This window comes from Monodelphis domestica, chromosome 4, assembly GCF_027887165.1.
Source record: "Monodelphis domestica isolate mMonDom1 chromosome 4, mMonDom1.pri, whole genome shotgun sequence".
In the NCBI taxonomy this organism is placed as follows: domain Eukaryota; kingdom Metazoa; phylum Chordata; class Mammalia; order Didelphimorphia; family Didelphidae; genus Monodelphis; species Monodelphis domestica.
The window spans coordinates 179,849,755-179,876,637 of record NC_077230.1 but is presented as its reverse complement, the minus strand read 5'-3'; the positions used below and the strand labels follow the sequence as shown (position 1 = coordinate 179,876,637).

General features: G+C 33.3%; 1 protein-coding gene across 3 annotated transcripts in view; it reads right to left on the bottom strand.

Annotated features, from left to right (window-relative positions):
• Window positions 1-1,276: 1,276 nt before the first annotated feature.
• PPIG (peptidylprolyl isomerase G) overlaps window positions 1,277-26,883 on the bottom strand; it is a 91,653-nt gene continuing 66,046 nt past the window's right edge. For all 3 annotated transcript variants that reach the window (XM_056797269.1, XM_007494331.3, XM_001367620.4), the window contains exons 8-14: window positions 22,585-22,614; window positions 22,341-22,480; window positions 13,696-13,894; window positions 10,110-10,277; window positions 7,830-7,917; window positions 7,070-7,206; window positions 1,277-6,815 (exon numbers count right to left, since the gene is read on the bottom strand). In XM_056797269.1, coding sequence (XP_056653247.1) covers window positions 5,705-6,815; window positions 7,070-7,206; window positions 7,830-7,917; window positions 10,110-10,277; window positions 13,696-13,894; window positions 22,341-22,480; window positions 22,585-22,614 — 1,873 coding nt within the window. In that variant the 3' untranslated portion in view covers window positions 1,277-5,704. The remainder of the gene's footprint in view (window positions 6,816-7,069; window positions 7,207-7,829; window positions 7,918-10,109; window positions 10,278-13,695; window positions 13,895-22,340; window positions 22,481-22,584; window positions 22,615-26,883) is intronic.

The following is a 26,883-nucleotide window of genomic DNA, read 5'->3' as shown; positions in this document are numbered from 1 at the left end:
ACTTCTATTGCTAATTGTACCAGATTGCATTCCTCTTTGGACATCCATATTATCTAGTGATTTGCATTTACATAGTACTTTGAAGTAGTAATACAAGGATTATTTAATCTCAACTTTACAGGAAAGAAAACTAAGGCTCCAAGGTGTTGTCACTTGCCCTTCAACACATCCTGTATGAGAAAGAATTAAGCTAGTGCTGTTTTTAACCACTGTGCCTTGCTATAAGAGGCAAACTACTATTATCACTTTTTGCAAATTGGCACCATTTTCTGGCCGACAATGTAAAATGAATGAACTCTGTTTGGCAAATAAACAAAATTTTGTATACCAAGTTTACTTTTATTAAGTGGTGCCTGTGAATTACTCATGGTATTGGTATTTTTTTAAAAAAAGGAATAAGTGCTTCTTAAATTTTGTGAAAATAGTTTCTATGACACTAATAAGCTCTAGTTTAAAAACAAAAATAACAGTAGGGAATGGTAAAACATGAAGACTAATTACTTTAAGATTAAAGGCATTGGAATAAAGCTTATTTTGTCAGGAAAACAAAGAAACTATCTATAAGCTTGCTTCAGAGTTAATATGCATCACCATCTTAGATGTAATCTTTATAGACTGAAGTCTTTTTGTTTCTGGTCTAAGTGAATATGGTAATTTCTTGAATCATCATTAATGAGGAACACCATATTTATTTTCCATCTAACAGTTTACTAACTACTACTTTTTAAGTTTCATGTAAAGTGTTATATAGGAAAACATGACAATCTTTTATGGCTAATTTATAGATGTACTTAATTTCATTTTAAAATAGTTTTGTTAGTGATAGTGGTATATCACTAACTTTTTATTTAACTGGAAAGTTATGGTTTAATAATCCTGTAATAATTTTATTTCTCTCCATCTTAGATAAAAGTAAAGTAAGGTTCAGAAGGGTTCTTAAGAGCTGGGTATATAGATCACCTGACTCCAATTCCAGTTTTCTTTAGATGTGAACTTAAGTGCTTATTAATTTTAAAACCAGACCTACCTGATGACCAGAACTGTGTGGGAAATTTGGAACCAAAATTATAAATTCTGCTACTTTAGAAATCCTTAGTTAAAAAAAAGGTTTGATGAACATTATTAAAGCTTTGTAGAATTACAGAAATGAATAAATGGACAGCTCTGGGAGAGAAGAGGTAGAAATGAGCACCTTTTACAATGCCACTGCTAAAAGGTCAGGAAACAAAAGTGGGGCACAAATCCAGGAGTCAGTGAAAATATGAAAAGCAGTAAATATTTCTGAAAATATTTTAATACACAAGTTACACAGTCCACATTAAGTGCTCACATTTTACATTTTCTCCTGGTTCATAATAGCCATATTAAGAAAAACCCAAAGCTTTAAGATTAATAAAATTACCAGTTGATGCATTCTATGTTACACATATTAATCCATTTAATAATCAGAACATTTTTCTATTGGCTTCCATAGCTGTCACCAATTTCAGTGACTAGCTAGTTCCCAAATAATTTATATTGAAACACAAAACTCTTCTCAAATAAATTGGAGCTTTACTATAAAAAGCTACCAATAGATGTTACATACAAATCAGCAACATTTATAGATTTACAAAGGTAAGATTAAAATTGTCAAGCATGGATGCAAGATTTGTTGCAGATACATTTTTTATGCTGTAAAATCTGAACTATTTTTAAAAATGCCAGCCTTCCAATATACAGTAATACAAATTAGCTAGTTCACTCTATGCTCCATTTAAATTTTGATAAGTTTGCTGAAAGGCTGATACATACATTGAAATATAAAGCAATAAAATGAAGACATTTACTCTAGATTCTAAAATGACTTCAAAACAAGTTGACACAAATTACAAAATTGGCTTCTGCAAGTTCCCGTGGTCTTAATGATTTCAGACAAAAAGAAATGAATTACAAATTATTGTTTTATTATGTTATTTATTAAATACAATGTTTAAACTATAAAAGTTAATACATTGAGTTTCTGAAATTTAAATTTTGCAAAATGTGATTTGCAGAAAACAATTGAACAGTTGCTAGAATGAAGCAGTATTTTTTGAACTAACTTTACATTTGAATTTTGTTTCTAGTTTAAAAAAATATATATTATCACAGTGACTTCTGAGTTAAGTAAAATGAAGTATATGAACTTCATTTATGCCTTTCCTTCAACAAGCAGAGCGGCCACAGAAAGAGTGATAACACCCAACCTATATACCCAAACACTCAATTTCCTTTTCAATCTTCCAAAAAAGCTATATACACAAAGGAGGGATGGTGGAGACAGTGCTTAGAAAGTTACCTGCTCAAAAAATTCAGTTACTTATCTCACTCCTACCTTACTGAAAAAGATTTCCTTTCTTTAAAAAAATAACTATAATGGGTAGCCAAAGGAAGAAGGGATATAACAAGGAAAACACATGCTTTATATTTACTTATAGTAATTAACTGAATAGAATGCCTTTAAAAATCAATAGCAAACAGATGACTTTTAGTGAAGGCAATCATAACAATTTCCTTTAAAGGGGCCTTAAGAAGTTCAGGTGATGATGAAACTTATTGTCTGGAATGAACAGAGGGACTATTTAAAAATGAAGTACTTTTAAAATTAAGATAATAGAACTCTAATAATTAATGTAATTTTAAAAGCATGAAAATGTTCTGTATCATTCTTTCATTTTTCCATATAAAGATATGTACATATACATTTATATATGTTCACAATATCAGTTAAGGATCATCTGAACTATTCCAGATTAAATAAATTGCTATCAAACAATACAAAGGAAAATCATATGGTCAATAATTCTGTTTATTCCTAGAAAAAAGGTTAATTCTGAAAGCCAATAAGTGCAAATTCAAATTTGTCAAAGTATAATTTCCTCAAGCACCTCAATTAGGCGTTTATAGACAACCATACTATTGTACAAATTCAATGAATAAACTTTTCAAAAAGTTTCTCCCTAGAGAGCTGATATTACATCAAGAGTTAACAACTTACTACCACAATTTCTGTGGCCAATAATTCCAGTTTGAAGAGCATACAAAACCCCAAAACATTAGTAGTAACATTACATCTACATATCACAAAAGCTCCGAAATTATATGTATAAGGGGTCACTCCAATAAAGTAACCAAAGGGCTTGATGAAACAATATAATTGAACAAGAAAAAATAAACTATTCTAAAATGACATCAAGTCAAATATATTGCAATTATAATTTTGAACAACTGTAACTTTGAACTATAATTCTGGACAGCAAATACTGTGAAGTGAATGTAACAGCAAAGACATTGATAGTTTTTCTTAGAGTCAACCACAACTGAGTATGTTTGTTAAATGTCATGACTAATAAGATGTAAAAAAAACATTAAAACATATAACATTCAAAATAGGACATGAATTCAATAAGAGAAAATATTAGTCTACTTATGATTCAAAAACATGTAGTTCATGTAGCATTCATTTAGTTTTTATCTGCTTATTAAAATTCTGAAAGCAAAACTCAACTGATTGTCTTTTCTCCCTTATTCCTTCATTGCTTAACTTTTATTCTAATGTTGTAACAGACAAAAAAAGTCTCCTCCAGTTTTTCCCAGATTATTTCTGTTCTTGTAAAATTGCTTTACACTACAAGAACATACAGAAGATAGTTAATTAAAAAGAAATACTTTTTGAAATCCTATGAAGGAAAAATGGTAACTCATAAAAATGTATTTTTTAAATAGTGAAATCTAAATGCATATAAAAACCACTAAATGACATATGAGAACTAATAGAATTTTTATGAGAAAAGTCCAATGTAAGTGTGTGTTTTAAGACCAAAAGTGTGTGTACCTTTTTAAAACCTGAAACTGGCTTTTGATCATACTAATATTAGGTCTTTAAATAAGTACAACCTTTCATACAATGAGCTTGAAAGAATCAATTTACAGCAAGCACAATTTAAATATAATTCTTTAAATTTATGCCAAATAATAGTGAATGCTTTCACTGATATGCGATTAGGCCTAAAGATCAAAACCAACCAACCCAGTGATATCCGTTTTGGATTGTTTCTTCAAGGGAAAGGAAGGATATGGTATCCCTTGATTCTATATCATTAAATGACTACACAATAGAAAAAGCATTATTCCTTTATTAAAGTGATAACAATAAGTATCATATATTAAACACTACTTTATTAAGCATAAAAAGCATCATTCAATAGTTACTGGATTTACTAAGAAGTTGCATTATGAATATAACTGACAGTATCTTAATTACAAAAGACTCCAGTTGCTCTTAGGAACTGGGATCATAGATGTTCCTGCTCCTTTACTCTCACAATGAAATAACTTTTGTGTTTGGTTATTCTGTTTTCTTAAAAGAACAGGGAGAAAAGCCATATACCATAAAAATAAGCATTTTTAAAAAAATGCCACTTTAAAACTCATTTTGGTCATATCTGAGTAGTGCTATTCAATTTTGAAATTTTCTGCAACATATGGCATTTTGTAAATGCTAAGCTAAATAAAATATGCTATAGTGTCACTGTAAGAAAGACATTCATAACAAATTCCTGCCATTTGATTCTTAAATCTCCATTAAGATTTTAGATAAAGAAGCTGTTTAAGCATCCAGAGTAATAACTCTGATTCATGTACGGTGCCAATTGGAACAAATTTCAAAAATTTAATATAACAATTATAGCTATTTTTAGGCTCAGGCTAATATGTAGGGTCTTGTACATGTAAATGAATGCTCATAGAGATATTTTCTCAGGAAATAACTCAATGGAAAACAAATACCACTAGTGCTAATTCTGATTCTTCTTGAATAAAAAAGGGATAATCTATTTTTTAAAAATCACACTTAAAATCTATTTCCTAAGTATAAATTCTATCTGATGCTGTGTAACAGCAAGCCAAGACTATTGCTACTTATATCAACTGATCAGATAAGCATGACTTTCCTAAATACTAAAATTGAATCCAATTTGACATTTAAGTGAAAAATAAGTATATAAAACATCATAAGGAAATGAATGAACAAGCATAGCTTAAAATATAAAGAAACAGATGTAAAGTAAAACAAAAGAGCTAAGTAGACATTTTTCTGTGTTTAATGCACAAATTATAAGATCAAAATTTAAAAATAATTATTCAGAAAAACCATATAATTAGCATTGCTTTCTTGGAATAAAAAAATCCACTTATATTTATGATGAATATCAGTAACATACTCCCTAAAATGTGATCAGAAATATCAGTATGACTTCCTTTCAATTTAATGGCTTTTAAAAATATCTAAAACATGAGAAGTGCAAACTTTTGTAAAAAATACTATTGCAATTAACAATTTTATTTGTTTCTAATTGATCCAACAGATCTTAGACATAGTAACTGTTGATTGATGGCTACAACACAAAGAGAAACGGAAGAGTTAAACAGCACACAGTATTACACAAAAGTGTTTTTCTCATTTCAAGTTTATTAAAACTTTAGCAGTACAAATTATTCAGGTTGTAGAATATCAAAAGATCAAACTTAATGAAGTCCGCATTAAAAAAAAAAAACCAAACCAAAAAAAATAAAATAACCCCAAAACAAAAAGGAAGAGGAAAACAACAAAAAAAGATGTGTTCTTCAGCAAGTCTCTAAAACCTAAAGAGAAAAATGGAAATTCAAAGTTCGAGGCCCTCACTCATCCACTTTTGTCTTCATCAGTTCCAGGGCTGGACTCATGATCAGATTTTTTATCTTTACCTCGTGTATGGTCTCTTTCTTGACTCTTTGATTTTTGGTTGATTTCTTTTTCTAATGAGCATCTGTTTTTGTCTTCTTCCTTATTTTTGTATGTGGAGGACTTTAATTCTTTGTCCTTACTATTCTGTTTCCTTGAATTTGGACTCTGGGTTCTATCAGCTTTTTTCTCCTTACTGCTGTCTCGGCTACTGTTATCATGGTTCCTCGAGTGCCTTTTTTCATTCTCAGAGTTTTCTTTTCTGTGTGAACTCTTTGTTTCTTGGTTTTTACTTTTTTCTTTGTTTCTGCTTTGACTTTCCTCCCTCCCTGAACTCCTTGACTCTCTCCTCCTCCTTCTATCTTTACTTCTAGATTTTTCTGGTGTTCCTTTTCTCTCTTTGCTCCTTGATCTCCCTCTTCTCCGGGATTCCCTCTCTCTGTTCCTATAGTACTCTTTGCTCCTACTACGGTCTCGGTCTTTACTCCTAGATCTGGCTCTTCTTCCTTTGTCCCTGCTTCTGCTTCGTTCCCTTGTTCGGCCATTGGAGCTGTGCTTTCCTTTGGTCACCTCTCGTTCTCTACTCTTTGACTTGGCCCGTTTGTCCTTATCTTTACTTCTGCTATGGTCATGTTCATTATTTTTTGACTCTGCTCGCTTAGACCTCTCTTTACTCCTGCTCTTTTCTCGCTCTTTGATGCGAGAATCAGAATGCTTCTCTTTTTCTTTTACTTTTTCATGATCTCTCTCTTTGCTTCTTGATCTCATCCTCTTCTCTTCATGCCTGTTATGCCTGGAATCTCTTTCTTTACTTTTTGACTCCTCTTTACTTTTACTTCTGCTTTTAGACTTGGCCCTTCTCTTTGCTTTGCTTTTATTATATTTGTCATCTTTCTCTGAATTTCTCCTTGTGTCCCTCTCTTTACTGTTGGATTTATGGTCTTTAGTTTTCTTTTCCTTTTCACTTTTTCTATTTGGACTTTCTGATACATGTCTGTGTTCAGATATTTTTCTTTCTTTTCCTCTTGCAGGACTTTTTTGATTTTCTTTTTTATTTTCATTCAATTCACTCCTACAAAAGAAAAAAAATTAAGGGCTTTAGGAAATGCTTTATTAGGAAGAAGAATTTCAGTATCAGCTAATAAGATCCAAAAACTGTAGCAAATATTTACACATTTCATTATTTTAATTCATGTTAAGAACTATAAGCACAACTAACATTAGTATTTACAAATCAAAGCATTTTTCATAATATAGGACAAATGAAATCATTCTACAAGCTGCTGGAAAGTACTATAGTTTTAAGACAAAAGTTTTAAATCTTACTTATCTCCTTTGATCCACCTTTCACCACTTGATACCCTCATCCTTTGTGCTCTCTGCATCTCCTGTCTCCAATGTGGAGGAGTCTCACTTCGCCTGAAACGATCCCGTGATCTGGATCTGGAAGGTGTTCGATAGCGCTTGAGGGAAAAATAAAAACATTCAAATACATTAGTCAAAAGGGTTCTTATGTTCAAGTTAATATTTCTTTCTTTTGGCAAATTATTACCCTCAAAAGAATGTCAGCTATCCCTTTAGATGACTAAAGAAATCCACAAAACCAATGAATAGAGTACATAAGTTTGAAATGAGACAGAGATAGTTGATGCCTTAGTTTCCTCTCCTCTATATCTATCACCCATTTTAATCAGATTAAAAAGACCTAAAATTCCAGGTATATAGTAAAATTCCTGAGGTAATGTTAGTCTAAAAATTATTATGTGTATAACTTTGGGATATTAAAACATAGTACTACATAATTAAAGGTCTCTTACAAAGGAAAGTATTGCAATCAAATTTTAAGTTACTAAGCAATTAAACATATAATTTTGCATATGTTTCATGAATTTTCATCCTGTTCTTTGACACAAATAATACCACCTACCACCATAATTTTTAAAAATGTATCAATTCCAACTCAGCAAGTCATACAAGTATGTCTGTTAATACGAATTTCACATACTATATAAAGGGTATCTTACTACATAATAAAGATTATTGAAGGAAAAATTTGCCACAAAGATTCCTTTGAAAAGAAACTCACTCTTGGTCCTCTTCCTTTAATTTTCCTTCCAGACCTTGTGACTAGAAGTCGTCTTTGATATGAAGAGGATTGGGAATTAGATGGATTACTAGAAATAAAAAGAAAGTTAAAAACCACTATTTTATAAAAAATAAATTCAATTGAAGTATAGCTTCTTCCTTGATCTAACAGTGCAGGTTATTTTAATCCTATTAATAAACTTTCAACACTTATAACCATTTTTAACAACTTCATTTTTATTAAATTCTGAAGGAATAAGAGCTATTAGTTTAAAGAAAAAATACCAAGAGTGAACTACTTTCAGCTGATAAATCTTGATTCTATCTTATATTCCTGAATGTAGACAAAGACCAATGGAAGATGGCAAGTTGTAGAATTCTAAACTCCCTGGGCTGAAAGAGAATTTGGAGGTCATACAATCCAAACTATGATGTGATGCAGGAATCTTTCCCATATTACTTCTGACAAACGTCCATTTAGGCACTCCCAAAAGGAAGCAGTGTGGTTGGGTTGAAGGAAGACTGGATATGGAGACAGACAACCTGAATTTGAATGTTTGCTCTATTATTTAGTAGCTGGGTAAACTTAGACAAGTTGCAAAGTCTTTTAGAATCTGTTTCCTTATTTGTAAAATTAAGGGCTCAGATCATGTGGTCCTCTGCTGTTCCATATTTATTATTCTATAAAAAGTTTTTTAAAAGTCTCTTTTTTAAAAAACAGAATCCAAGTTTACTATATTCAAATACATTAATATGCTAAGGTAACAATACTGTCCTGATTTTCTACTATTTCTTTTCTGTCTCACAAATTCACTCTTCCTCAAAGTCCATAAAAGTAGGGATTCTAACTAGAGGATCCATTCTGAACCTTCTTTTCTTTCTAGGAGAGCTCATTTATTCCTTTGGTTTCAACTCTCATTTCACTGCATATACTTCACAAATCACTATCTTTGGTACTGCTCCGAAACCCTCCCATTTCCACACCTCAAATTCAACATATCCAAAATAGAACTTTCTCCCTCCCAACTTTCCCATATCTATTATCTAGTTAAAAATGGTTTTAAAATGATCAAAGCATTTTTTTGCTCAAAATCAAACTGGTCATATCAGGTCATAAAGTGGTATAATTTTGGGACGGGAAGGAACTACCAGAGATCATAATGCTCAAAACTTTTTCTATAGATAAGGGAAAAAAGAGAACAGCTTATGTAGTACTCCCATTACCCCCAATTTAGATCCTCATTACCTCTCGGGTTCTTAACTCATCTCCCTGGATCTGATTTTTTATTTCCACTACTCCTAATCCAGCTACCCCCCCCACCCCAGCTTTGATCATTTTATTCTCCTAACAATTCGTATCCCACTATCTGTTGAATTAAATTTAGATTTCTTAGGCCTTTGGCTTTTAAGGGCTCCCAAAATACAGCTACAGCATTTTAGAAACTCCCTTCATTTCCAAGAATATTACCCATGAGCAGTCAAACTAGACTATTCAGTACTGCTTTATAGAATTCTGTTCTTTACCATGCCATGCCAAGCTACTTGCAATGCCCAAACCTTCTTCCTTTATCTTCAGAAATCTTATCTATCCTTCAAGGTATAATGATATGAAGTCTTTCCTTAATGTACTCATCACTTAAACTCTAGAGCCTTTAGTTTCTACCATTCTTGTTGTACTTTCCATATTTTAAAGCCTTGTGATACAATTATAAAACTAGTTATATTCCTTAGAGTATGACCACCTTATAGGAAGAGATCACATCTTAATTAATCTGTTATTATTCAGCACTTTGCACAGTGCCTTATGTATGATCAAGCATACAATAGATATTTATTGAACTGATAAATATGACCTAGTAGAGGTGTTTAGGAAATACTCATTAACAAATGATTTACAAACAGCATATTACTTTATATGCCCAAATCAAGTTTCTAAAAATAAATATACAATCTGATAAACTAATACCGGGGTCAAATTATTTCTTACAGAATAAATATATTTTCCAAGCAATAGTTTTGTCCACATAACAAAACTACTCCCAAGATCAGATTAAATCTTACGAAATGGTAAAAATCCTTTAATTTCTAAGCATAATAATATGAGTCAATGCTTTTAGGAAGTTTTCCTTTCAATAGGTAATTGAAAAGTATAATTTACTTTTTGAGGGCACTAGCCATTAACATTTTTCTTGGAAATCAGGCTGAAAGCCAGGATGCTTTTCTCTAATACTGATCTCCACAATAAAAATAGGAATATCATATTCCATAAACATATACTTACCACTCTCTTTCTTTCTCCCTTTCTCTATTCTTCCTCTCTTTCTCATCTACTTTAGGAGGACTTTTTCTCATCAGAAACCTGTTTTCGGGAATAGGAGGAATCTCTTCTGGACGGACCGTAGATTGTGGTTGTGCTTCAGGGCTTTCATCTTCACTCTCAGTAGAAGAACTTAATTAAAAGATGGAAACACACAAATGCATACACAAACTGGATGTGCTAAACAGGTTTTGTTGCCATTGCAATGTGGTCCCATGATGAACAAAAAGCTATGAAAACATTCCCCCAATAATAAAATATAATACCTTAAATTTTGGTGTTATCATTCTTTTTTAATAAAAAAAAAAAATCCTTACCCTCTGTCTTAGAACTGATACTGAGTATTAGTTTCAAGGCAGAACAATATTAAGGGCTAGGCAACAGGGATTAAATAACTTGCCCAGGGCCACACAGGAAGGCTCTGATACTAAATTTGAACCAGGATCTCCTATCTCTAGGCTCGGCTCTCTACCCTCTCTACCTGAGCCACCTAGCTGCTCCTGGCACACCATTTTTTAAATAAGATTCTACCATTAGCATTAAATTTCAATTCCTTTGGGCTATTCATTTTTTTTTTTAGTATGTAAGAAGGAAACTTAATTAAGCAGTCTTTCATTTGTACTAGCTTAAGAATACCTTTAGTTTGATACCTTGCAACTATGTGATTTGTAGTAAGAATTAAGCCTCAAGTTAAAAAAAAAAAAGAACATGTATGTAACCAGGTTAAAAATGTAGACCCAGGATATTACCTGAGTTATAATCTTAAGTATATGTTATATTAATCATAATTGGATTAATGTTAATTCTAGGTGTGTGAATCAATTTTATAAGGTACCTTATATCGAACTAATTCATTTTAAGGAGAGGGAGAGAGAGAGAGAGAGAGAGAGAGAGAGAGGGAGGGAGGGAGGGAGAGAGGGAGGGAGGGAGGGAGGGAGGGAGAGAGGGAGAGAGAGAGAGAGAGAGAGAGGGAGGGAGGGAGGGAGAGAGGGAGGGAGGGAGGGAGGGAGAGAGAGGGAGAGAGGGAGAGAGGGAGAGAGGGAGAGAGGGAGGGGGGAAGAAAGGAGGAAGAGGGAGTGGGGGAGGGAATGAAAGAGAGAGGAGATAGAAACAGAGAGAAGGAGGGAGGGAGGGAGACTTCCTTAGAATTAGTACTTGACATAACAGAGAAGGCTGGTCTCTTAAAACACCTACTGGCTATAGAAGAGATTAGGAATAAATCATCATCTCATACCCTACACCTAGATAAATTCAGAATGAGTGAATGACTTGAATATAAAGAATGAAACTATAAGTAAATTAGGTGAACACAATAGTATACCTATCAGATCTTTGGGAAAGGAAAGATTTTGAGGCCAAGCAAGAGTTAGAAAAAATTACAAAATGCAAAACAAGTAATTTTTATTACATTAAATTAAAAAGTTTTGGCATAAACAAAACCAATGCAACCAAAATTAGAAGGGAAGTAACAAATTTGGGGAAAAAATCTTTATAACAAAAACCTCTGACAAAGGTCTAAAACCTCAAATTTATAAGGCGCTAAATCGATTGCACAAAAAAATCAAGACACTCCCCAATTGACAAATGGGCAAGGGACATGAAAAAGCAAATTTCAGATAAAGAAATCAAAACTATCAATAAGTACACGAAAAATAGTATTCTAAATATCTTATAATTAGAGAATTGAAAATCAAAACAACCCTGAGGTACCACTTCACACCTAGAAGATTGGCTAACATGACAGCAGAGGAAAGTAATAAATGTTGGAGGGGATGTGGCAAAGTTGGGACATTAATGCATTGCTGGTGGAGTTGTGAATTGATCCAACCATTCTGGAGGGCAATTTGGAACTATACCCAATGGGCTTTAAAAGACTGCCTGCCCTTTGATCTAGCCATAACACTGCTGGATTTATACCCAAAGAGATAATAAGGAAAAAGACCTGTATAAGAATATTCATAGCTGCATTCTTTGTGGTGGCAAAAAATTGAAAAATGAGGGGATGTCCTTCATTTGGGGAATGGCTGAATAAATTGTGGTATATGTTGGTGATGGAATACTATTGTGCTCAAAGGAATAATAAGGTAGAGGAATCCCAGGTGGACTGGAACAACCTCCAGGAATTGATGCAGAGTGAGAGGAGCAGAACCAGGAATACATTGTACACAGAGACTGATACATTGTGGTACAATTGAAAGTAATGGACTTTTTTTACTAGTAGCAATGCAATAATCCAGGACAATTCTGAGGGACTTATGAGAAAGAAGGCTATCTGAATTCAGAGGGAGAACTGTGGTAGTAGAAACACAGAAGAAAAACAACTGCTTGATCACATGGGTTGATGGGGATATGATGGGAATGTAGACTCTAAATGTTCACCTTAGTACAAAAACCAACAACATGGAAATCGGTCTTGCTCAATGACACATGTAAAACCCAGTGGAATTGTGTGTTGGCTATGGGAGGGGGATGGGAGAAGAAAGGGAAAGAGCATAAAATCGTGTAACCATGGAAAAATTCCCTTAATTAAATAAAACAAACAAACACCTACTGGTTTTATTATCTTCGACAAGTCACTAACCATTTCAGAGCTGTAGGCAACTAAGACTATAGTTTGCAGTGAAGGTAATGACCTTAGTTGAGGGAGCTTTGTCATCTAGGATGTCCTTATATGGATAAACACAAGTCCAGTACCCATCCCCACTATTACCATAGATGAAACAAGAAATAAGAGTGTAACATCTTCTGATAGACTGGTGATTGACTCAAGATGCAAAATGAAACATACGCTTTCTGGATATGAACAATTAACAATTGTTTGATTATGCAGAGTTGTTACAAGTGTCCCCAACCCAATGGAAAGGAAAAGTAGGAAGAGAAAGGAAATGTTTATTAATGGAAAAAATAATTTAAAAAAAGAAGAGAATAAATAATATTCCTGTGAAAATTTAAAAATTAACAGGAATGACCCTTAAAATACTTTAAAAATTCTTTTCTAATTCCTAGAGTTTACTAGGATCCCTCTATCCCCCCAATCCCCCAGAGCATAAAATCCACAAAACCAAGAAGGCAAGAGAAAGAATCTTCTTGTATTATCAAGAGTTCTGGATAAGGAAGGAAAAGACTAAGAACTCCTCAATTTAGGATACACTTCTCCTTTGACTACATGGTGTGTGGCCCTTGACAAATAATTTCTCCTCTTTGAGTTTTGGTTTCTTCATTTTAAATCATCTCTAGCTTTCCCTTTAGTACCATCTATGAGTTCAAGACTTTTTGATGCCGTTTTAAGAAGACCTGGATTATGACTTGTAGAAAATGAAAATTTCTCAAAATTGAATTCTTTAAACATCTCAGCAATGTTAAACTTTTAATTTTGTACCATGCAGAGAAATCACTATGAAAGTTAAATATTTTTCCCTAAGATGATTTTAAGAATACAAACATATTTTTTAAGAAAAAGGAAACATCATCAGGTTATCAATTCTATTTTAATCAGTTTCTGGAAGGAATCTGAAATATCTGCTGGTGATTTAAATGGTAAAAAACTAACCTTTTCTTGCTTTTCTTTTTCTTCTTCTTCTCCTTCTTATGTTTTCGGGACTTCCGGTGTTTCTTTTTTCTTTTTTTTGATTTTTCTTCAGAAGCACTTTCCGAATCAGAAGATGAATCAGAGGACTGAGAATCACTTGAACTCTCTGAATCACTGGATGAAGATGATGACTTATGTCTTTTCTTTTCTTCCTTCTTGGCTTTAATAAAAAATGATGAAATGTTCTGGTCAAACATTTTCTTATTCTGATATGTAAGTAAAAATTCACAGAAATTACAAATCCATAAAAAAATCCATTTAATCTAATTATCTTTAAATTCCTGTAGATAATAAGTTGTTAAAAATAACCAGAAGAAATGAAATGTTAGTTCTTTATCATACAGCACAATAGCCATCAAATCAGGGAAGACCTAAATCTTCAGTCATAGGCTAGATAGTGTTCTAACTATGGTAATTATGCCAACCAACATCTAAGCCTTAGACAGTGTTATTTAGAAAATATCATTGTTGATTACTAGAAAAAAAGTCATATATTTGAAAAAGTCTTGGCACACAGCTCTATTTTTAATACTTAAATTAAGCAGCTTTAGCTTTGGACAAGTGTCAATTTTTTTGTACCATCGTGAGACTCTTTGACTGAAGTCTTCTGCTTTATCAACCTGCCTACCTTGCTTATTTCCTAGACAGCCAAACGAAATACAAAACAACCACGATGTAAAATGCTGTTACTAGTCGATGCTATTTTCTATTTTCTAATGATGCAAATGCCCCAGAGGGGTTAAATTCCTATTGATGTGGAGTTCTTGAAAAAAAAAAAACCACCCAACTTGTACTAAACATAAACAGTTAAGTAAATATGATTATTTCTCACTGATGAATGAGATTACATTAAGAAAACAGACAAAAAAAATCAGCCCTTACCTTCTATCTCAGAATCAATACTGTGTATTGGGTTTGAAGGCAAAAGAGTAGAAAGGCCTAGTAACTGGGAGTTAAAGGGTTACACAGCTAGGCAGTGTCTGAGGCCACATTTGAATCCAGGATCTCCTAGACAGGCCTGGCTCTCTATCCACTGAGCCACCTAGCCTCTCCCCTACATTATATCTTAAAGTAATTATATAGTTGTAATTTATGGATTGGGGGGCTGAGAAAAAATAATTAAGAAAAACATTTTTAGAAAATGTTATTTATGTACATATATAAAGCTAGAAATCTGAAACGGGCACAAAATAATTAAAACAAACACAGTATTAAAAAGATTAGAGGACCTAATAGAGAATATCTGGAAAGAATTTCATGTTCATGAAACTGGACTCAATCTGTAACTAAAATTAGCAAAATAAAAATTATATTTTGCTAATTTCAAATTATACTTTCTCCTAAATTATATGTGACCCACTTTAAACAAATGTGCCAAAAAAGGCCTCTTTTTGTTTCATGTGTCACTAAAGAAATCTTCAAATACATGAAGTTCCTTGTGAAAACTAAAATAAATTGAATAATTTCTTTTATAGAAATGATTACTATATACCTTTGTTAAAGAAAGTCAATAGGGGGCAGCTGGGTGGCTCAGTGGATTGAGAGTCAGGCCTAGAGATGGGAGGTCCTAGGTTCAAATCTGGCCTCAGACACTTCCCAGCTGTGTGATCCTGGGCAAGTCACTTAACCCCCATTGCCTAGCCCTTACCACTCTTCTGCCTTGGAGCCAATACACAGTATTGACTCCAAGACGGAAGGTAAGGGTTTAAAAAAAAAAAGTCAATAAATACAATTGACCAATTTGACTGTAGTTATGTTACTACACACTAGCAGACATTAAAAAGTAAATACCCCCTCTCCCTCACCCCCCATGCTTCCACATTTAGCATTTCTGTATTTGGAAAAATATAGGACTCAAAGAGTACTTTTTGGGGAATGTTATTTAATAACAGTTTAATAACAGGATTCAGTTTAGGTGTTATTTTCCTCTGAGACTATAAAGGTGGGCAAAAGGAAGAAAAACTAGCAATAATAAGAAAAAAATTCACATGCATGAAGAAAATAGTGGAATCTGAAGGAACTAAGGAAGTGACAAAGCAACAAACAAGACCTATTATTTTTAGTGGAAGTTAAGTTTGGCTACGGAACTATAATCTAAAATTTTTAATCATGAACTGTATCTAAATTGGATAAAGATACAGTTATACCTTACCAGGGTGGTTATGGATGATTTGTAACATTCAGGAGTTTATAATCTAGTTGGGAAGATAAGATGAACACTTATGGAAACAACACTAAATAGTAAAAGACAATATATAACTAATTGCTTAATTGTATGGAGCAAACTATAAGTGGTATAGGAATTCAGAAAAAGTATTTTCTTGAGGATTCAGAAAAATTTCATAGATGGTTCTTGAAGTTACGGCAAGTTTGATTTGGATAAGCAGAAGGAAGAGGACGTCTCACTTCGTATTGTTTACTAAAATCAACAGAATTCAAAAGAATAGGAATATGAGGGTAAACATAAAGTAGCTGGCAAAGAACCCATTATCCAGCACCCACCTCTGAAGTGGTAATAATCAAATAGAACTTGACTTGGAGTTAGGAGAGACCTGGGTTCTAATGCTGGTTTTAAAACTTATTAGCTATGTGACAAATGAACAATCATTTAACCTTTTTCAAGCCTGTTTCCTTATCTTTAAATGGGGATACCACAACTGATTGTACCTACCTTTATGGGGGTTATGATATGTAAAGTACCATATAAATGTAACTATATATATAGTTATTTATATTATTATATACATATATAATATATAGTTTTATACTATATTAATAATAATAATAATACACACACACAGTATATATAAATTACCATATAAATGTAAAAGTCATGGTATAATGGAAAGAAAAGAAGAACCAAGTTCTAGTGCTGGCACTGTTTCTAAATGGCTGCAAGGCATTGGGTGAATCATTTTAATTCTCTAGGCCTCATTTTGCCAATGTTTTAAACTAAGGTCATTGGCCTAGATAATTCTTTACAATAAAACTGTTATTAGTTGAAAAGCCAGGTCTATGCACCTTCCCCAAAACCCGAGTGTGGTATCTAATTGGGGTTATTTTTCAGTGTATATCCCTTTCCTTTTCAAAGAGCTCATTTTAAGGGAATGGATCTATTTCACTCAGTAAGATATGGTGCTATTCAGTATACAAAAGGTTTTCTTCACAACAAAGCTATTAGTATTATCCCCATTTTGGAGATAAGAAAACTAAGGATCAGATGCACCCATAGTTATAACAGTAAATGGTAGAGTCATGGTGGCAAGCACAATTTTTCTGACTCAATATAATGTTCCCTTCTATACTATGTTCAATCTCAGGTTTGTCCCAGACCCAATATTCTATGATTCTCACCCCATCTGTCCATGTTTATCTGAGAAGCTCATCTTGTCTCTGCTCTTTTATTTCCCTAAAACTTTAAGAAGCCCTAAGGAGCAGGCAGCTGGGTCCCTCAGAGGATTGAGAGCTAGACCTAGAAACAGGAAGTCTTGGGTTCAAATCTGAACTCAGATACTTCCTAGCTGTGTGACCTAGGGAAAATTATTTAACCCCAATTGCCTTGGAACTAATCGATTTTAAGATGCAAGATAAAGGTTATTACAAAAACAAAAAACAGCAGCAATAAAGATTGAAGAAAGGGCCCACTAGAATTTTAGTGATGAATAGTGGTAGACAGTAGTAGGTTGCCTTTTTATTTGAATAAAATCCATTTCCTTTTTTTCCAGGGAGTCCAAACTTCAGGCTGCTGCTCTAGAACAGGCCTCTTAGGGGAGAAGAGTTAAAATGGCTGTCTTTGGGCATTTATATCTCCTTTATGTCGTCTTGTGTTTTCTGTGTACTGGAGACTATCTTGGAAATGATATGCATGGCAACTCTGAGTATTTTGGGAACTTTTTAATCTACCTCTGATCTAGACATCATCTCTATTCTCAGATTAATAAGTAGGGGCAAAAAAGGGTCCCTAAAATGTGTTAAGTGAAACATCAGTTTTAAAGTTTATAAAATATTTTATACCATATATTATCTTGTCAGATCTTCAAAAGTTCTAAGAAACAGAATTCTATAGCAAGATTCTTAAACCTAAGGCCTATAAAAATATTGTGGTAATTGTATTTTAATAATTGGCTTATTTTGCAATCAATTGTATTTTATTTTATGCATTAAAAGCATAATTCTGAAATGCCAGAAGGGTCCATGACACAAAAAAATGTTTTAAGTGCTGGTTCTATTATTTTTCCCCATTGTACAGGTAAGGAAATATATCCAGAAAGATTTGGAGACTTGCCTATGGCCATTCAGCTACTTAGTATTGGAGGTATGATTTAAACCCTAAATTTCTGAGGTTTCAAGTTCATCATCATTCTTTCTGCTATACCACACTGCCTCTCTTCTTGAGTCTTAACACCTGAGACAGAAAGAAAAATTTAAAAATAGAACAAAGAGGAGTAAGTTTCTAGAAAAGAAATGAGAGAAAATAATTTAGCTGATATATTATCATGGATTAAAGTTCTTAGAACACTGAACTAACAAGGATTTGTACAATAATTTTTTCTGAGGAAAGTAAACATTTTGAATCTCATTCTATAGAAATGATATTCTACCTCAACTACTAATACGGGGAGCCACTTTTAAATGATCTATACAGGTAAATAAGTGTTATTATTTGTATCTTAATTAAAAATATCTTTCAGAGCAGAAGATACCCACAAAGTAGGAATTGATATGTAAGGAAAGACTAGAAAGCTGGATAATGAATGACTTCAACTTTGTTTAATAACTTACATTATTACCTCCTTTTAAAAAATACTTTATCATTACATGAAAAAATCTCCCCCCTCCCTTTTAAATATCAATTATTCAGGGTCCCATTAAAGAGTCTGGGGTCAGAAAGGGAGAAAGAAGCTTTGGAGGCTTCTCTCCAATATCTACTTACTTTGTGACCTTAAGTGAGTCACTTTACCAAGAAATTCTCTAAGGCTATCAGTAACAGATGAAATAAGACAGTACTTTGTAGAAGAGAGAAAAATAGCCTGAGAATAGGAAAGACTTGGGTTCCCGAACCACAATGTCTTAGTGTTCACAGACAATTCCCTAAGACCAGTGGTGTCAAACTCATGTGGAAATGGGCCACTAAATTTTACCATACGTAAGGATTCTTGTGGGCCATATACTGATTCAGAAAGCTACATATTAATATTATCTATGTCTTATTGAATTTTTATTTATTTTGTTAAATAGTTCCTGATTATATTTTAATGATGAAAGTTTTGTGGGCTCTGTGTGGCCTACTGTTCACATGCTTGACACCACCGCATTAAATGATTATAAGCTGTAAATTTGTTTTAGTAGATGGAGCTTTTTAATGCCAGTTTCTTAGGCCAATTAATCTGTCTTATTCCTTACCCTGCCCCTCCAAATACAGTACATTTGAAGTTGATGTGTTAGTGGTCTCCATACTAAGAATGCCCTACACCAATAAAATCATGGATCTGGGACATTTCTTCCATGCCCCCCCCCACATACTATTCTAGATTCTTCTCAAAAAGCAAAGGGAGGGGGGAAAAGATATCTCTAAAGAGATATTTCTACTCTTACAGTACATAGAATTTGCTCCTACCCATCTTACACCCTTCACAAAGAAGAACATTATTTCTAAGCCTCCATAGATTGCACTCTGAAAAGAAACCACATTAGTCTCATGCCATTCAACCTAGAAATAACAGTCCTTTTGTTAAAGGTGAATTTTATTTACTCTTGATAGTGTCTCCTAAATACTTTCCATTCAATCTTCCCACTATGCTTTCAATAAACTAGGTATAGGATTCATTGGCATTCTACTTTATTAATCTGATTGTTCCTTCTTTTTTTGTATTGAAAAACAAATGAGTTTTGGATAATCATTGAATATTTCCCCACTCCCCTCCATTTTGAAGGAATATTTTAAAAATCCCTCTTATCATGGTAATAGCCTCTGTAATTTCTGCAAAAATTGTTAAGTTACAAGCAGCTCCTGTATTAACCACACAGTACCTTTGCTAAGATAAGTCATAAAGAGGCTTATTTGCTTGATGCCTGCATTCTTCATTTATCCATTCTGTCCTCTGAGGGCTGTTCAGCCTCTACACAGGATCCCTGCTTCCTCTAGTCTCCAGCATTCCATCTCTACATTTGCTACAGGAGTCCTCTCCATGGCCCTGAACAATCACCTTCTCTGGCATATGGAAATAGCTACAAGAAGCAGATCTCCAATAGCAAGGGGAAAAAAGGCCCAAGAAGAGTGCCCAGGACTCACCAAGATAATATACAGGTAGGCCCAGACAGTCAGTTTTCTTCAGAAGTCTTTTTGTTTTCTTTCAGGAAGTTAAAAAAAGAAAAAAAAGATTCTGTATTTATTTCTTTTTTAAAGTGGGGTGCCACTGCACAACTCTCAAACAAGGTTTTTAAAATATGATGGTGAACACCCTAAAATATTACACAAAGTCTTTCCACTGTTTCCAATTTGTTATGATTTTCAAAAAGGAAATGGGGCTTAAAAACTGTATGTGTTATAGTGCCCCTGTGGTATCCAAAAATATGGCAAAAGCCACTCAGGCAAATATTTTGAATGGTTGCTGCTAAAACATAAAGTAGCACATACTTTCACTGTGCTTTCAACAAAGTTCATGCCATAAATATCTGTTCACTTCACTAGGTATGTATCAAAAAAAAGAATGGGCATGAAAAATCTGTCTTACATCATCCCTGAAACATCCTCGTCAGAGAAGGTGGATAAGGGTTATTATATGGGAATTCAATCCCCCCCCAATTTCTCTGAAAACTGACCTAGTTTCTAGAGGACAGGAATAAGGAAATAACTGACACTATCATATCTTGATCATATGTAGCCAAACAATGCTTGGGGGATGCCACAATATCCTAAGTGATAGGTGCTTTATGATAGGGCAAATCAGATTATATAAGTGTTTATCTTAATTTACATTCTCGTTCCCTTTCAAATAAGTATATCAATTCTACCCTTTTATAATTCAAAGCATCTTTACATATAAATAATGAGTTGTTTATGGAAACTGCTAAAGGATTTTCTTTTCCTTTTTGTTATTTCAAGCTCTATTTTTTAAAAGCTGCAAAGAAACCTACAATATTCAGCTAATGAATTTTTGGGAATAGGTTCCAACTTGAAAGATCCTAGAAGTAAAAATTAAAAAAAGAAAATCTAATAGTAAATAATTCAATAATGAGTAAGGTAAGAAGTTGGTCTTAATGGATCACAAAATCCTAGTCATGGGAATATCCTTTAAGTTAACATCAATAAGTCTAGGATCCTAACATGATAATATTAACAAAGATTCCAGAATCACCAAAATGTTAAGAGTTCGAAAGGCCTCAGGGACCATTTACTTCAATACATTTAACAAAAGAAAATTATGGCCAAGTAGTTGAATGTTATCTCCAAGGTTATATTGCTACTAAGTGGCAGAGCTGATACTAGAATTCCAAGTTTCGTACAATCTCATTTCTTATCTTTAGCATCACCTTTTATTTTTTACATAAATTATTATGGAAGACCTGTCTGCAATAAGCTAAAAGATTTTTATGGACATTTTACTCTTTACTATAGCTGAGGGCATTAAGCAGTATATAAACTAATAGATTAGAGGTAAAAGCTAGTAGGAATGATGATTAAGAGGCTGAAGAGTCCAAGAGTGAGTTCAATGTTGCTTGGTCCCTGCAGACAACTAGCTTATTGGGCACTGATTTAGAATGACAAGAAGGGGATGAGAAATTTTGTCAAGATGATCAAGATTTGAGCTAGGTGACAGGAGAAATATATCATAACTTCTGGGAAACTGAAGATTGAATGAGGACAATGGCTCAGCTTTTTCTAAATTGATCTCACTTAGGTTTTTGTATAAACTGAAAATATTTAAGATTCCAAATTGACCACAAGAGTCTCCTTATCTGAAAGAGTCAAGAGCACAATTTTAAAAGGGTCTTTTTGAACAACACGGATAAAGACACTGATAGGCTATGACTTCTGAGGCTTCTGTGGGGTGTATAATGCATGACTTGATTAAACAGACAATTTAATAGATCACTAAAATACCGCTTAAAGTTCATTTCTTGGAAAAGTATATAAGTGATAGCAATTTTAGAAGAGATATTTTCCTAATCAAAATCAAGAAAACATCTTAAATAAGTTAAATGCATAGCATGTCAGAAGAAAGATTGAAATTAAAAGCAGGAATGTAAAGAATGAAATTATCTTCTGCAATAAACATATTTCCCCAAAGCTTTAGAGGCTAGCTAAATTCACAAGAAGAAAAGGAATTTATTCTTTAAAGTTTATCAATTTAAAATTGCTCCACGTAAATTTCTTTTTTCTCATTATATATAGAAGCAGGAAGGTGCAGTATTTGAAATTTAAATTAGGAAATATAGCTCTAAATTAAAATAAATGAACATTATAATTAGAGGACGAAATATAATTAAAAAGAGAAGTACTTTCTCTATAGGTAGTCATTACATAAATACTTTTTTTGAATGACTTGGAGTTGCTGCTTATTTTAAATATATGATATGCTTAGAAATATTTTATGTATCCTTACCTTTGGATTTGGGAATTAGCTCCCCACAGCTAAGTATTCGTACTTCAGCATATGGTTTGCTCGATGCATCTGTTTTCTGGTTTTCAATCTCTCTTACAACCTCTTGACCAGATATCACTTGTCCAAAAACAACATGGTGCCTATGCAGACAAATTAAAATGACTAAATGTTAAAGTTTGCTTATTTAAATAAACAAATTAAGAGTTTCAACAGTAACAAGAAAAATAAATGAAAAAATATTTACCCATCTAAATGAGGTGTAGGTTTAGTTGTGCTTTTGAGGTCATCATCAGATAGAAGAATTAAAACAAAGTCAGAGAAAAACAAAGTTAGCACCTCTAAAAAGGAAAAGAAAACAATTGCATTGGAAACAAAGTTGCAGACAGATTAATGTTATTTTTAATTTACAGAATTAAAATCAAGAAAAGACATTCTGGGTATATACTATGCTTTTATGTTAATATTAAATATTGAATGAGGAAATGTAATATTTTAATCATGTGCCTGATAGCACCTGATATATAGCAAATAATAAAATCATTATAAATTTATAGCAATATATGATGGAAAAATAATTCCAGATCTGTGTTTTTTTGTCAAATCCTGATATTGGGCAAAATGTAGACATTTAAAAATTTTTAGGTATTAAATTGCTTTACTTTAATCTCCACCTTCTATTTTTTCATGACAACCTTATAGTTTTGTGTAATTTGAATATAGGAGTCTAAAGAACAACTATATATCATGGTAACATTTGGTAAGAAGGTCTATTGGAATTATAATGTCAGGTCACAGATAATTTATGCCCCACATTTTAAAGAACACTTTCTAATTTAAAACCTACGAACTGATTACTCCTACAAGTTTCTAATTTCTGTCTCTTCCTACTTTATGTCTTTAGACTATTTCTCATACTTTTGTTTCTCTAATTCCTGTTATTCAGAATCATTATCTTGAGCATAAAACCCTCTATTCCCCATTACCTTCTTCTTCTAATACTCACATCCCTCCCTATACAATTTAAGTATACCCTTTCTGTATGTCTAAATGTAGCTACCTACTGTTTTTATTACACCTTTTGACTCCCTTTCTACTTCTATTATAAATGAACTTTCAACCCATATTGAACTTCCTTGAGCAGTCTTTTCAACTTCTCCCATTTCCTGAGAACTGGCAGTCTTTTGGTCATGCCATATCCCTTATAATCTGCTGTCCCCCCATCTTCCCCTGGACTTGGGAAAAAGGGATAGAACATTACTTTTTTTTGTCCCTTAATCACTTTTAGATAACTGTTCTTCCATCATTCAAAAATGTCTCTTTTTTTTATGGCTTATTCCATTGTACTTCTCAATATCATCTCTCAATTTCCAGGATTTCTACCTACCTTTTAGCACCCAGCTCACATTACACCTTGCCATAGTATAAGCTACTGTAATTTTTAGTGATTTCAAAATTCACATCGATAATCCCTCTACCATCCTGGCACCAAAGTTGCTCAGTAGCTTCAAGCTTAAAGACCTCAATTTTTACATCATTTCAATTCTCCACCCTATATAACTAACTAGTTTTTAATTTCAAATTGTTCATCTTTTAGACCATCAATGTTTAAATTGCCATCCTGGACAACAATTTTCTGTTTTCTATCCCTCTCATTCCCAAGATATCCAATGTTAACTCTCATGGTGATCCTCTAGTCCTACCACTCTTCCCTAGCTTACTGCTAGTTATCTTTTGTCTGTATCTGACTGCCTGCCAAGTCTGAAATCCATGATTGATTATTCATTTTAACTTAGCTGGACACCTATTCTAGAATCCCTCACCCCATTGAGATGTCATATTTCTGCCCTGCCAACCACAGAGTACTATCCACTAACTATCTTCTCCACATAAAAATACTCCTAAATTGTTAGTCAAAGTCAAAATTGTGCTAAAAGGACTGGCTAATAATTCATGCAATATAATCTTACTTGGTGGCAGCTGGTGACAATGTCACTCCATCCTCCTTACACTCAGTGATGACTGTTTCTTTCTTTACTAAAACCAGAACTATCTGAACTAAATTCATTAACTTTCCCTTCTTTGTATTTCCACCCATGCCATTCTCTTCCACTCCTGTTTTGAACAAACAAGTGATCCCTCTCCTTGGCAAAGCTACTCCTTTACATAAGTAGTTTTTTTCATGAATTTCTTCTAAGGAAGTCTGTTCTACCAATTTTCTCCTCTTTTGCTGCAATCTTTTTTTTTCCCCTAAAAAGGAACCCCAAATTTTCTGCCTATAAACACATATGGATCAAATGGACCTTTCTTTGACTAATCTACTTAAACTAATTAGGGGATCTGGGTCTAAGAGCTACCATTGGCTCATTATTATGTGACCTAGGGAAAATTACAATCTCTCTGGTTCTGTCTCATAAGCAAAGCAATGATGCTGGACTGGATTACTCTAAATATTCCTCCATTCTCTGACATTAGATGAGTCTCTGAATAATTTACACTCATGGCCAAAACTCATTTATGTCTTAAAACACTTGTGTTTTATCTCTACCTTCACTTGTTGAACTGAAACTGTGGTCCTGGAATTCCCTAATGGTCCTCCCCAAGTCCAACTCACAGCCTCTACATAATCTTCAATCTCTCTAGAGCATTTGACACTGCTGATGATTCTTTTTTGAACCCTTCTTCCATTTGGTTTCCTTGACAATCAATCAAACAAGGTATCTTGTCTTCACTGTGTAAAGTAATATATGAGGTACTTAGTATACGAAGACAAAACTTAATGGTCACCGTTTTTATGATCTGTGCTCTACGTTAAAAACAAACAAAAACCAACACAAAACTCTTATCTTTTGTCTTAGAATCAAAGTATCAGTTCCAAAGCAGAAGAGAAATAATGTATAGGTAATGGGGGTTAAATAACTTCCCCAGGATCATACAGCAAAAACAAAACAAAAAACAAAAGAGGTGTCTGAGGCCAGACTTGAAAGCAGGACCTCCAATCTTTAGGTCTGGCTCTCTATCCACTGAACCACCTATCTACCCCTGTGTTCCAGTCCTAAATACTCCTCTAACTTCCTCCACTAGTTCTAAATGTTCTTTCCTCTAAATGTAAAGCTCTCCTCAAGATACGGTTTTCAGCATCCGTTTCCCCTCACTTCCTCAGCATCCTCTTTGAGTTTTCTATCACTTCTACGCAATTAGCTTGCAAATTTCCAGCTTTTATCCCCAGCTCCAGATTTTTAAATACCCATAAGACTTTTCCAGATGGACGCCTTGTTATGACAAGTTCCCAACAGAACTCAAAACCATTTCTCTCATACTGGCAGCATACTAGTAATATTAAGCATAAATAATCAACAAATACATTAAGTACCTGTGGTAGACAGTGAGAATAGAAAGATGAAAAGTGATATATAGTCCCTGCCAATAAGATTACAATGTAGTAGGAGAAAGTAAGATGTACATGAATAATTGGAAGGGAACTGCAGAGTTTAATAGAGAAGGCTTAGAGCTTAAAGGAAAGATAACTTCTGGCTTTGAGAATCAAGGAAAACTATCAAGGGGAAATTGGTACTGAGGTAGACCTTAAAAGAAAAGGACTGTTAAGAATCAGAGAAAATAATATATTCCATACACTCGAGATTAGGTGAATAAATCATGGAAAAGCTAAGAACAAGATAATATTGGAGAATGTTGACCAAGAAGTCTGTCTGGCATGGGACATGAAAAAGGGAAGTGAACCTTGAACTTGAAGAAAGCCTGAAGTAAACCTTAACTCTGATTTAAAATGATCATTTATATTTATTAAGCAATGGGGAATCGCTGCAGGTTTTCAACAGGGGAATTAAGACTACTAGAAATCAGTCTAGGCAAGAGTGTTTAATATAGCAGAGAATGAGGTAGGACCAAAAGAATTGGGCTACTGCTGATCTGAGGCAAAAATTACTACAGGAAAATGGTGGTACCATCAACACAAAAAGAAAATTAAAAAGAGGATCACTTTGTTTTGTAGTTGGGCAAAAGATTATTAATGACTTTTTAAAACTAACTTTTACTGATATCTTTTGTGTTTACATTACTTAGACTTGTACTATATTTCTAGCCTTTTTCCTCCAAAGACCCATCTGCTTTAACAATGTGAACTTTATTTAAAAAAGAGAGAAAACCCCAGCACACATATCAACATATTCAAAAACAAAAAACATTGAACATTAAAAAATAATGTTCCACACTTCTGGACTCCTCACTCCTGCAATGGTGCAGGGAGTTGCCCTTTCATTTTGCCATTTTGGGGCCACAACTATTCTTCACACTTTTTTGCCAAGATTCAATTTCAGCAGTTTTTTTTTCTTCCTTCTTTCCATTTACATAGCTATAGTCAGTGTGTGTTGTTGTTTTCCTGGTTCTTCTTATTTAATTTTGCATCAGTTTGTGTCTTCCCATATTTCTCTCTGTGTGTGTATGTATGTATAAATACACACACACACACACACACACATACACACACTCACATATATATATATATAAAAATAAAATTTTTTACAGC